At 61.7% G+C, this 12233-nt stretch overlaps 1 protein-coding gene across 1 annotated transcript in view; it reads left to right on the top strand.

Moving 5' to 3' along the window:
• LOC112481771 (calmodulin-binding transcription activator 1) overlaps positions 1-10977 on the top strand; it is a 436830-nt gene extending 425853 nt beyond the window's left edge. The window contains exons 5-6 of the mRNA XM_025048577.1: positions 7252-7392; positions 8869-10977. Coding sequence (XP_024904345.1) covers positions 7252-7392; positions 8869-10769 — 2042 coding nt within the window. The 3' untranslated portion in view covers positions 10770-10977. The remainder of the gene's footprint in view (positions 1-7251; positions 7393-8868) is intronic.
• Positions 10978-12233: the final 1256 nt, after the last annotated feature.

Here is a 12233-nt window from a genome sequence, read left to right as displayed (position 1 = left end):
CCCTCCAACACTCAGAACCAGGAGTCACAAGCCCATTCGGGACACACCACATACGTCCCCGGCGCTTCAGAACCAGAAGACGACAAATGAGAGTCGAGGGTGAGATGAAGAAATGGAATAGTAGGCGGGTGTCTGGATGTGAGAAGTTAAATCTAATGAAAATGTTATCCAGTTGAACCAAGAAATCAGAAGCAGGGCCTTTATTCCTGTCAACAAGAATACGGTGGGAATTAAACCAGAGCAGCTGCCGGTTCCCACTGACCTTGTTGCCATGGAGACAGCGTTCCAGTGTCAACAACGTGGAGGAATCCAGCTGGGCTCTTTTCGGGCACCCAGAGGCACTTGGCGCTCTCTCAGCCTCGCCCCACTCACGCGGCTCCTAAACAGTGTGACCACAAGGTGTGACCACGCGTGTCCGCTTGCCTGGGCACATCCCGCGTTACACCATTGTCCGGCGAAATGATCACGGCACCCTTGTTGGTTTCCACGGTGACTCGCCCGGACAGCAAGTCACGCGGCCACCCTCTGTATATGGGTCTTTACCGAGCACTGAGTATATGGTAGAACTGGATGAGCCCAGGCCGACTGGAACGAAGAGGAAGGGGACCCCACAAGCCTCTGTCGGGGGAGACTGTCTTTGTCCCCAACATGCCACTTGTCACCTGCTCACCACGGCACCAAGAAACCCCTTCCTGTGCAGAGAAGGCCAAATGTCCATTTCAGCAGGTGCCGCCTCTGCTGTTGCCGTAGTGACCCAAGCTGCAGCTGACGTGGCCTGTCATCCTTCTAGAAGTTACCACCCCTCGGAGAAAAGGGGACAGGCAGCTGGCTCTCACCGGTCCTCGAGCTCTCCTTTCTAACTCCTCGTCCGCTTCCTCTCCAAAGTGTTCCAGGCATGACGTTTCGGAGCAGAAAGGGTCCTCTCCCTCGGGGCCCTTGACCCTGCCTCAGATCTCCCATGGACACCACCAAATCAGGATCCTGGCCGTGGGGCCCACTGATCTGAATGTCTTTAAAGCCCCTTGCGGAACAGTGACACGTCGTCGGGCAGACCATTTTGCAGATGAGAAAACTGAGGCCCAGGGGAATGAAAGGCTGTCCCGAGGCCGCACGCATGCAAGGCCAGCACGGCCGCGGGCTCTCGGCGCGTCTGGGTTCCAGCCCCGTCTCCCCGCACAGCTAGCTCAGGCCCTGAGCCCAGGGCTTTGCCCTGCCCTTCGCTAAGGTCCCACCACGGCTTAGGGCGGCCACGGCGGCCGTGCACATCTGTGGCTTCCACTGACAACCAAGAGACAGCCGCCCCTGAGCCCCCTCATCTGTGGCTCGGTGGGCTCCCTTTCTCAGCCCCGCCCTTCCCCTAAGGACCGGAAATCGAGGCAGGGAGCCCCTGTGGGAACCAGACGCTGCCCACAGAGTCCCACCTTTTCTGGGACAAGTCTTCGTTCAGGTTTCTTGTCTATGGAAGAAGTTTCCCCTCAACTCAGCCCAGTCTCCGTGATGAATGCGGTCAGGCCTCCCGGAACCCCAGCGGCCCGGGTCCAGCCTGCGACTCCCCTGGCACAGGCCCCCTCCCTCCCTCCCTTGCCGGCTCCGTATCTTCCAGGAGCAAGGTCCACAGCAGGTCCCGACTCCCACTTCCCACCCTGCACCCCGGAAGGCCTGGCCAGTTTCCTCTGGTCTGGGAGGTCCCAGCCCCCGTGAGAAAGGTCACAAGGGAGGAGCCAGAGGCCTCAGAGTGTCTGTCCCCTCCCCATTCCCACCTTCTATAGTCAGAGAGGGCAGGGGACAGCAGAGTGGGTGGTGAGCTGGGGGACAGCGCCTAGGCCAGCCCCAGGTTCCTGTGTTTCTGGCACAGCCACCAGCCCCCCTGTAAACTGACTCCCTCCATCCAGGAAGAGAAGTGAGCGTAGCCTCCAGTGGAAAGGATCTCAGCCTGCTGACGGGCAGCCGTCCCTCGCCGCCCACTACCGGGCCATCTAGCTCTTCCTGGGTCCCTGACTCCGAACCGCTGCCCGCTCCTGCTGCTCTGCTGCGTGACCCCAGGCAGTTGCAGACCTCTCCACGTTTCAGTTCTCGAATCAGAAACGGACGATACTTCTCCCTCAAAGAGTTGATGAGAGATGAGAGCTGTAAAGTCTATTCTGGGGGTCAAACTCGGGCTGTCATCCAGTCCCCTGCGGAGCCTGCTGGGACACAGACCTGAGCCCCATCCCCAGGGCTGCTGATCCAGTCGTTCTGGATGGGGCTGGAAAACATAGATTTCTAACAGGATCCCAAGTGCTGCTGGGACCTCATGTTGAGAGCCTCCGCCCTGTGCCCTGTCCACAGTAAATCCTCGATAGGGGGTGGATAATTTCGTGATCTATTTATCTTTATAATGGAGTCAACATATAAAGAACCTAGCACGGCGCCTGGTCCATAGCATAAGCCCGATAGGTATCGTTTTTGTGATTTTCATTATTGAGACGGGAGCTCTGCTTATAGCTTCTTGGGAGCAACGGTAGAACAATGCCAGAGAGGCCGTGATGGACTGGACACTGCGCATTCCCGTGTCCCCTCAGCCAGCCGCTACTGAGCCTCCGCTCCATGCCAAGTGTCATGGGGACAAAGCAGCGGACGACTCGACAAGGTCCTGACATCGTTCAGACTCTGGCTCCAGGGGGTCGAGAGCTGCAGTACCTAGGAAGGCTTCCAGGGGGAGGTGGAGCTTGAGCTGGGCTGCTCTGGAAGGGCGAAATGCAGAGGAGGGGACGTTCTGGCAAGTCCCTGATCTCAGAGCCCCTTGGAGGCACGCACACGCACACCCCAAGTGTGCGGCGCCAGGAAGCCTGGGGAAGCTTAAGTGCATTAATTTTCCTATCGAAATTCATTGCTTCGTGGTTCTGGAGGCTGGAAGCCCAAGACCGAGGTGTCGGCAGGCGGTTAGTGTGCAGCGAGGCCTTTCTTCCGGGTGTCCTCACGGGGCCTGTGCCCGTGTGTGCTCAGCCCTGGTGTCTCTTCCTCTTCTTACAAGGACCTGAGTCCCGTTGAATCAGGACCCACCCTTATGATGCCACTTTACTTTAATCATCTCCTGAAAGGCCCGGTTCCAAATACAGTCACATCGGAGTCAGGGCTTCAGCCTAAGAATGTTCGGGGCACACTTCCGTCCATGCAGGGGGCGACAGGGGAGCCTGGCCTGGGCTCAGGCCTATCCTGCCTGGCCAGAGCTCTCCACCTGTCCCTCAAGGCTGGGACAGAGCAGACATAACCCAAGCAGCCCCTGGCGGGCAGCCAGCCCAGGCAGGGTCACCCCACATCTTCGCCCAGCCCCTTCCTCCAGATTTCAGGTACTCCCTCCCAGCGGTCGGCCACCTCTTGAGTAAATCGCTCGGCAGAAGATGCTCTCCAAAGCACGGCCACATGCTGCTGTCATTGATTTCATTTTGATTATTCATATTAGTGGAAACGCTGCTGCCTGGCTGTGGGTGGTAATTAGGGTCAGCGTCGAGTACGGGCCATCGGGCTCCTGTGACGGCCACTCCGGCCTTGGCTCTGCGGACCAGCCCCGCCAGGGCCAGCGTCGGGCCCGGGCACGTGCGTCCCAGCACAGCAACAGGACTGCTGGGAACCCACAGGAGCACCCACAGCACCCTGCCTTCCAGCGTCTGGCACGGCCCTCCTGGCCTCCCCCTTCCTGTGCAGGCCAGTGGAGGAGCCGGCCTGGCCTAGGCACACCCACCTTCTACCTCTCCGGTCCCTCCCCCTGTGGGCACGGGGTCCCCCTTCACCACCTGAGCAGCCCAGGAACCACGGCCCCATGCGTGGGGGGAGCTGAAGAGAGGCCCCTCCACCGGGAACTTGGCAGAGCTGGGCCCAAGCATTCCAGACGTCCTCCGGGACACTTGGCCCACTGCGGCCTGGATTTGAGGAGCCGGTTGCCCGCCAGCGAGATTCCGTGAGCGGAGGGGACCGTTGTGACTCAGAGCCACCAGGAGGTGCCTTTTCTGGGAATTCCCTTTTCTCCTTCTGCGCCCCCACCGCAGGCCGTGACCTTACGTTTAATCCGTCTAATCCGTGTGGGCTTTGAATGCGTTTCCCTCTTGCTGCCTTCAGGAAGGGGGCGGGGCGGGCGAGGGGCGCCGATGCGGCGATTAACCTTCCGCTCACGAAGGCTCTTTTCCCGGTGGGATTCTCTCATCCCGCTGCTTCATTACGTGGCGGGAAGCGGAGCGTGACATGTTAAAAGCCGTCTTGATAGTATTTGATATTCAGTACTAACGACTCGCCACCTCTGAGGAGGGGGCTTCTCCCCACCCCCACCCCCCACCCGGGAAGGGGAGGGAGGCAATCTGCATATTGCCTGTGCCAAGACAGTGGGTGATTTGCATGAAGCATCCAGAACTTCTCCGGCTTGCAGTCCGTCACCCTTCACTGGGTTTTCACTTTCTCACCTTCACAGCAGAAGGGGAGCAGGAGCAGGAAAAAAGGCAGTAGCCGCACCCCCGTGGGGGCCGGAGGAGGAGCCCGGTCTGAGCACAGTTGTCGGCCCGGGGCGGGGCCCGCTCAGAACGGCCGGACCCTCCAGCAAGACCCAAGACCCTCGGGTGGGGCGCGGCCGTGCAGTCCGAACCAGAGACGGGCTCACCTGGTTCAGACTCGAGGGTTTTCCCGAGAACACCTGGTCTGGTTTTGCGATGGGCGTTCGTTCAAAGTCTCCCTGGAGTAGGCGCCCCCATGATGAGCTGGTGCGGGGGGGCGGGGGGTTCTCTCAGACCTGCAGCACCTGCAGAATTTGGGCTCAGGACAAAGCTGTGTGTTCACCCTCTGACTTCATTTGAGGAACTTGGGGAAATTTTGTTTGTTTGTTTGTTTTTTAAATACATAAATAAAGCCCGGCACCAGCTCAGACCAAGGACATCAGAATCTCCAGGCTGGGGCTGGGGCTGGGGCAGGGGACAGACGCTGGGCTGGGACCGGTCGTTTGCCTGTGCTGTCGTGCTGGAAGAGGGGGCCCTTGAGGCCTGAGCTCTGCCCCACCCCCAGCCTCTGTTTTCTGCTCTATAATATGAGGAGTCAGGTAAGGTCTCTGCCAAGGTGGCCCCAGACACACAGACGGGCCGGTGCGCCCTGGCCCTCACTCCTGCCTCTGCCAGGGCCCCTCTGCTGTTGTCTGTCTTCCATGTTGGATTTCCGGGTGAAGGATTATTGGAGAAAAGGGCTCCACAGCTGTGACGAGGTTTGCAACTCACAGCCTGGGCCTTCCCTTCCAGCAGCCAGGGACAAGGCGGGCTTGGGCCAGCCGGAGTGCAGGCCTCCTGGGGCTACCAGAGAGTTCCCTGAGGGATCCCAAGGCAGAGCTGCTCACCTGGGGAAAGGTGGGCTGTAAACCCACCACCACCCCCTGCATGTGCCTCCCCCTCGAGAGAGCGCTGAGCAGGCACAGACGACGTGAAATCCAGAACACAGACAGCTCAGCTAGCTTGGGGACAGAAGCCATCGGCACCGCCTCCATCCCCTCGAATACCTGCCAGAATCCAAGCCCCACTGGACCAGGACCACGGGCCCTGTGCTGGTGGGGGTGCCGGGGGCTGAGCTCCCGGGACCTCTGGAGGATGGGGAGGAAGTCAAGGACTGTGAGCAAACACCTGGGGCAGGTGTGCGGAGAAGGGAAAGCACCCTGAGGGACTCTCGGCAGACGGCAACCATCGAACGTGGGGTTTTCTCTGAAAAACCACTGAAGTTCTGTACAAAGGTGCTGACAAGGATCAGGGGCACGAGGTGGACCCCACGGTCCTCCGCAGCGTGTCAGGGTTGAGCCGGGAACCCCCCTTCCCACAGCACCCCCCAAGCTGCAGGGCAAGGCCAGCATTGCCTGCTGCGTGCCACGATTGTCAGCATCATCGCCATCATCACCGAGAACGGCTGTGACAACAGCGGCTCTTTGTTGGGTGCACACGACGGGAGGTAGATCAGGTGTCTCCACCCTGTGCCGCGGATACTATTATATCCCCATTTCACAGAGGAGGAAACAGGCTCAGAAAGGTTGAGTGACTTGCCCAAATTCACACGGCAAGTAAAGACCTAAACCTGGGCTCAAATCCAGGTACGAACCAGACCCAGCGCCCACCCACTGCATAGGCAGCCTCCTTGTGCATCTGCGTCCTGGAGCCCCTCCCACACAAGGGCAGGTGATGCAGGTGGTGACAGTGTTTCCCCTGGGGTCCATGTGAGAGAAGCTCAGCCAAAGGAGAAAAGAATCCTTCTCCCTCGTGCGACCCTGGGCCCTGCTCGGCCTCTGTCCTGACTACCTGCTCCCACCATGAGCAACCTGGGTCCCTCCTGGAACCCCACCCCCAGAGCGATGGATTCACTGCCTGTGGGACTAAGCCCCACCAGAGCCATCAGAGAGAGCTGAGCTGTGCCACGTGGCCCATGTGCCAGCCCAGGGCTCAGACCCCTCTCGGCCGGGTCTGCTCCACCTGAGAAAGGAGAGCGGAGAGAGTGGGCGTGAGACTCAGCTCGTCCACACACTCAGCAGAGCAAGTCCACTTATTTTAGACTTCCAGCCCCATCCTGCTAGGAAGGTGGAAAGCCCACCCTCAGCCATTCCGGGCTCCTCACCCCAACACCAGGGACAGCAGACTTCTAGGGTCCAGGAGGGTTGAGCCATAACCACAGGACAGCTGTCCCACTGGCCGGTCATCAGTGGGCACCCACCCTCGGGGACGTGTGGACCTTCAGTCCCATCCCCTTCGACCCCTCCCCAGCCTGCAGCCAACCCCTTGAGGCCAAGAAGTCTGGTGAGAGCAGGAAGCTGCAGGGCTCCGCTCCTGGGCTGGGCGGCCTCCCCAGCACCCTGCTCGGGGCCAGACCCCCGACCTCCACCTCCTCTTTAGTCTCCAGGCCCCGCCGTCTGGGGCGGCCCCTCAGCCGCCCATCACCTCTTCTCGCCAGTCTTCACCCCCTTCTCCTCCACTCCAGGACCCTTTGATGAGCTGCCTTGGTGCACTTGGACTTGGGGAAGACAAAAGCAAATCACCAGGCGGTCCACCCCCCAGATGACACCCCAGGGAAGGGAGGGAGAGCACAGAGCTCCCCAGGGCAGCGGGGTCTGGGGGGGGCAGCCTGGCCCTCCCACCTCCCTCCTCACGCTCATCTGCGGCCTCCCAGCAGAGAGGGAGCGCTGCTCAGGGTGGGCCAAGGCGCCACCCTCCCCGGCCCCCGCCTCCCGCAGCCCTGGCCTCTGACCGCCCTGTCTCTCTCCCTCAGTCCACGGCATCAAGTGGACCTGCAGCAATGGGAACAGCAGCTCGGGCTTCTCGGTGGAGCAGCTGGTGCAGCAGATCCTCGACAGCCACCAGACCAAGCCACAGCCACGGACCCACAACTGCCTCTGCACCGGCAGCTTGGGTGAGCGGGTCTCTGGGGGGCAGGCGGGCACCACGGGCCCCGGGGACTATGCCAGCCAGCGGGCAAGGCTCTCCTCCTCAGGGGTCGCTGTGCTGTCCAGGGAGAGGAGGGGGTGGGCCAGAAGCCGGGCGACAGCAGGACAGACTCGGCCGGCTGGCGGGACAGCCCACTTTGGGCTGGAGAGAGCAGCTCTGGGGAGTCAGCTCAGTCTAGGAGCTGGAGGGTGGGTGCGTGGGGCTGGGGCTCAGGCCTCTGTCCACCCACCGCAAGCGCCCACCAGGCCCCCTCTAGGCCCCACGACCTCGGGCGGTGTCAGCTGGAGGCCCAGGTCCCCAGGTGCTGGGCCAACACGGGCTGCTCAGGAAGCTCGGCCCGAGTCAGTGGGACCCTCAGCCTAAACCTCCGTCTCCTCCGAGAGGGTCCAGTGCCCCGCATTCTCCGTCCCAGGGTGTCTGCTTTCTGACAATGGCACTAGAAGTGTGAGTTCTCTGCCCCCTCCGCCGCCTTAACGAGGCCCCTCCATTAGAGGGTTGCGTCACCTCCCGGCAAAGTCTAAGTGCATTTAGGAGCCTCCGTGGCGATGCAGTAACAGGTGCAGGAGGGAATTCACCCTCTTATCAGAAGCAAGTGACCTTTATCAGACGGAATGAAAATAATGATGGACTGGGAGGGAAAAGGGCGAGGAAAGCCGCCCGGCCGCCAGTGGGAGGCCTCGGGGGTCACGCCCTGAGTGGGACTCGCCAGGCTCAGACGTACTCTGAGCTTGAGGCTTTTTTCTTCTCTGTCGCTGAACTAGGTGTTTTAGAAGGATTTTGTCCCACAAAGAGCTGAGGGCAGGCCCAGGTGGCTAGAGAGAGTGTTTCTGCCTGTGGAGCAGTCTGGAGCTCTTTTGGGTCCTGGGCCTGAGAGCTGATCCGGGGAGAGTGCCCTGCTCTACACCCCACCCCCAACCTCTAGTGCCCTGTCCCCGAGGTGGCTCCCTACTGGACCCCCTGGAGGACAGGGGCTTCCTAAAACGCTGAGTGGCCTGGTCAGGCACAGAGAGTTTCAGAGGAGGGGAGACAGACCTTGCCCCCGTCGCCAGGCCGGCCAGAGCCCTTCCAGTGACCGCTGTCCGCCTCTGAAGCGGGGAGGGGCCATCCTGGGGGGCAGGGTTCCCTCCAGCCTCTCCTCCCCTGCCCTCTGCGTACTGGGGCCTCACCATAACTCTGCAGAAAGTGAGTCAGGGAGAAAGGGCCCTGGCCTGGGGGACAGTAGCACAGAGCCTGGGGTCAGTGCGCCCCAGACTCTGAGTGTCTGTTACGTGCGGGCCCCAGGGGATCGGTGGTCTGGCCAGGCTCCTGGGCAGGGGGTGCTTAGCGAGGCCCCGGCTGCCCAAAGACAGCACCCACCGCGGCCCCAGCTCTGACTCTCTCCCTGTGTGCGTGTGCGTGCGTGTGCGCGTGTGTGTGCGTGCGCGTGCCCTGACCCCCGCAGGAGCAGGCAGCAGCGTGCACCACAAGTGTAACAGTGCCAAACACCGGATCATCTCGCCGAAGGTGGAGCCGCGGGCGGGGGGCTACGGGGGCCACGCCGAGGTGCAGCACAACGACGTGTCGGAGAGCAAGCATGAGCACGGCCACGCCAAGGGGTCGAGCCGCGAGAAGCGGAACGGCAAGGTGGCCAAGCCGGTGCTGCTGCACCAGAACAGCGCCGAGGTGTCCTCCACCAACCAGGTGGAGGTGCCCGACACCACCCAGAGCTCCCCCGTGTCCATCAGCAGCGGGCTCAACAGCGACCCCGACATGGTGGACAGCCCCGTGGTCACAGGCGTGTCCAGCATGGCGGTGGCCTCCGTGATGGGCAGCTTGTCCCAGAGCGCCACGGTGTTCATGTCCGAGGTCTCCAACGAGGCCGTGTACACCATGTCCCCCACCGCCGGCCCCAACCACCACCTCCTGTCGCCCGACGCCTCCCAGGGCCTGGTCCTGGCCGTGAGTTCCGACGGCCACAAGTTCGCCTTCCCCACCACGGGCAGCTCGGAGAGCCTGTCGATGCTGCCCACCAACGTGTCCGAAGAGCTGGTCCTCTCCACCACCCTCGATGGTGGCCGGAAGATTCCAGAAACCACCATGAACTTTGACCCCGACTGTTTCCTCAATAACCCAAAGCAGGGCCAGACGTACGGAGGCGGAGGCCTGAAAGCCGAGATGGTCGGTACCAACGTCCGGCACTCGCCACCAGTAGAGAGGGGCTTCAGCTTCACCACCGTCCTCACCAAGGAGATTAAGACAGAGGACACGTCCTTCGAGCAGCAGATGGCCAAAGAGGCGTACTCCTCGTCTGCCGCGTCCAGCTCCCTCACCTTGACCGCAGGCTCCAGCCTCCTGCCCTCAGGCGGCGGCCTGAGCCCCAGCACCACCCTGGAGCAGATGGACTTCAGCGCCATCGACTCTAACAAGGACTACGCGTCCAGCTTCAGCCAGACGGGCCACAGCCCCCACGTCCACCAGACCCCCTCCCCCAGCTTCTTCCTGCAGGACGCCAGCAAGCCCCTCCCCCTCGAGCCGAGCGCCCACAGCAGCCTGAGTGACTCTGGGGGCGCCTTCGTGATGCCCACCGTGAAAACGGAGGCCTCGTCGCAGACCAGCTCCTGCAGCGGCCACGTGGAGACGCGGATCGAGTCCACGTCCTCGCTGCACCTCATGCAGTTCCAGGCCAACTTCCAGGCCATGGCGGCGGAAGGCGAAGTCAACATGGAGACGTCGCAAGTGGCCGAAGGGGGCGAGGGCCTGATCAAGTCCGGGGAGCTGCAAGCCTGCAGCTCGGAGCACTACCTGCAGCCCGAGACGCCCGGGGTCATCCGCAGCGCCGGGGTCCCCATCCTGCCGGGCGGCGTGGTGCAGGGGCTGTACCCCGCGGCGCAGCCGGGCCTGGGCGGCGCCTCCAGCATGGAGCTCAGCCTGGACCACTTCGACATCTCCTTCAGCAACCAGTTCTCCGACCTGATCAACGACTTCATCTCCGTGGAGGGGGGCAGCGGCACCATCTACGGGCACCAGCTGGTGTCGGGCGACGGCGCGGCGCTCTCGCAGGCGGAGGACGGGGCCCGCGCCCCCTTCGCCCCGGCGGAGATGTGCATCCCCTGCTGCAGCCCCCAGCAGGGGGGCCTGCAGCTGAGCGCCAGCGAGGGCGGGGCCGGCACCATGGCCTACATGCACGTCGCCGAGGTGGTCTCGGCCGCCTCGGCCCAGGGCACCCTGGGGATGCTGCAGCAGAGCGGACGGGTGTTCATGGTGACGGACTACTCCCCGGAGTGGTCTTACCCAGAGGTAAGCGGCTGCCGCCTTCGCCGCCCCACGCCCGCCTGGCCTGCTCACCCGCCAGCTCTCCGCTAGGGGGAGCTCGCTTGCATGGGGCTTTCGGGACCGCACGGGCCAGGCTGTCCCCTCCCTCTGTCCCCAGGGCACTTGGAATACCTCCACCCCTCTGAGCAGTGGGTCCCAGTCTTCACCCGAGCAAGTAGCTTTAAAGTCAGGGGCCCTCCCAGCTCTAGCCAGGGCTGTCCGCTGTCACCTGGCTCATGTGTTAAGATCCCACTTACGTTTTGCTTTGCCTTTTTTTTTTTTTTTCTTGAGGGGGAGGATCCTAGGGCTGTTGAAAAAAATAACAAAAATCACCACCATAGACCGTGCATATCCATTGCTCTTGATTTACTTCACTGAAAAACAAAACAAAACAAATCCCCCTCAAACCCAGAGGAGGGTGCAGCTTCCGAATAGTCATCGGTGGGATTTCCTGGGTAAATCCAGTCTCTACAAAATCCAAGCCCTGCTATGTGACCCAGGCCCTCCCGTCTGTGCCCCTGCCCCGGTCATCTCAGGTCCGGGGACTGAGATCTGACGTTGGAGTCACTGCTCCAAACGGTCTTGCCACGATGACGAAAGTGTTTAAGGAAGGAATGCTTGCCTTTCTCTGACGTAGCATGGCATCGGAAGGGGACTGTGTGGCCCACTGGGGCACACTCCCCAACTCCGCCCAGCCAGCCCGCCTGCCAGGTGCTTAGGACCCAGATCTGCACCCTGTCCCTAGTTGGCGGCCGCCTACAGCTTCCTCGGTGCCATTGCCATGTCCCCTAGATGCCAAGACAGAGGGCGCTGCCCAGGACACCGAGGAATGGACACTCCTGAAAGACCCCGAGTCTCGTGGGTCATCGTAAGGGGGTGACACAGACTCTACAAAGGTCTCCAGGCAGCACAGGGATGCTGGCCAAAGCCATACCCCCTCCAGACCCAGGCACCGGCAGGGGCTCCCAGGACAATGTCCAAGTCAGGACAGGGTTAACAGGGCGCTCAGAGAGGCAAAGCGCTTCTCAGAGATGGTCCTTGCTTCAAAGTGTCCCCTGGGCCCTGGTGACGGGGACAGTGAGGTCTTGTGGTAGAGGGCGCATCTCAGGGGACACTCCTAGGTGTGGGTCCTGACTCTGCCGTGGCTTCACCTCTCTGCGACTCAGTTTCCTCACCTGTAAGATGGAGTGGCAACTGTACCTGACTCAGGTATGGCGCCAGGAGTGCTCGGTAAAGTCTTTGGCCTGTAGGATGTAATCAGTGAATACCGGTGATCACCGCGTGGCCATCACAGCCCGTGGCCCACTGCGTTCCTTTTCATGTCCTCCTGCCATGGCCATGGAAAGAGGCCACTCACTGGTTGACCATGTATGACCTCGAAGGGGCCTCGCTGTCACAGTCTTGACCGGGAAGCTCACACCTGCTCCGTGTCCTTCCTTTATGGCAAAGCTAAGGTGAAATCTGTGTGCAAACGCCCCCAGCTCTCGGATGCCACGTGGGCCCAGCTCGTGGCCC

The sequence above is a fragment of the Pteropus alecto genome, unplaced genomic scaffold (genome assembly GCF_000325575.1).
Source record: "Pteropus alecto unplaced genomic scaffold, ASM32557v1 scaffold125, whole genome shotgun sequence".
Lineage (NCBI taxonomy): Eukaryota > Metazoa > Chordata > Mammalia > Chiroptera > Pteropodidae > Pteropus > Pteropus alecto.
The sequence above is the reverse complement of the archived record's forward strand: the minus strand, read 5'-3'. Positions and strand labels throughout refer to the sequence as shown.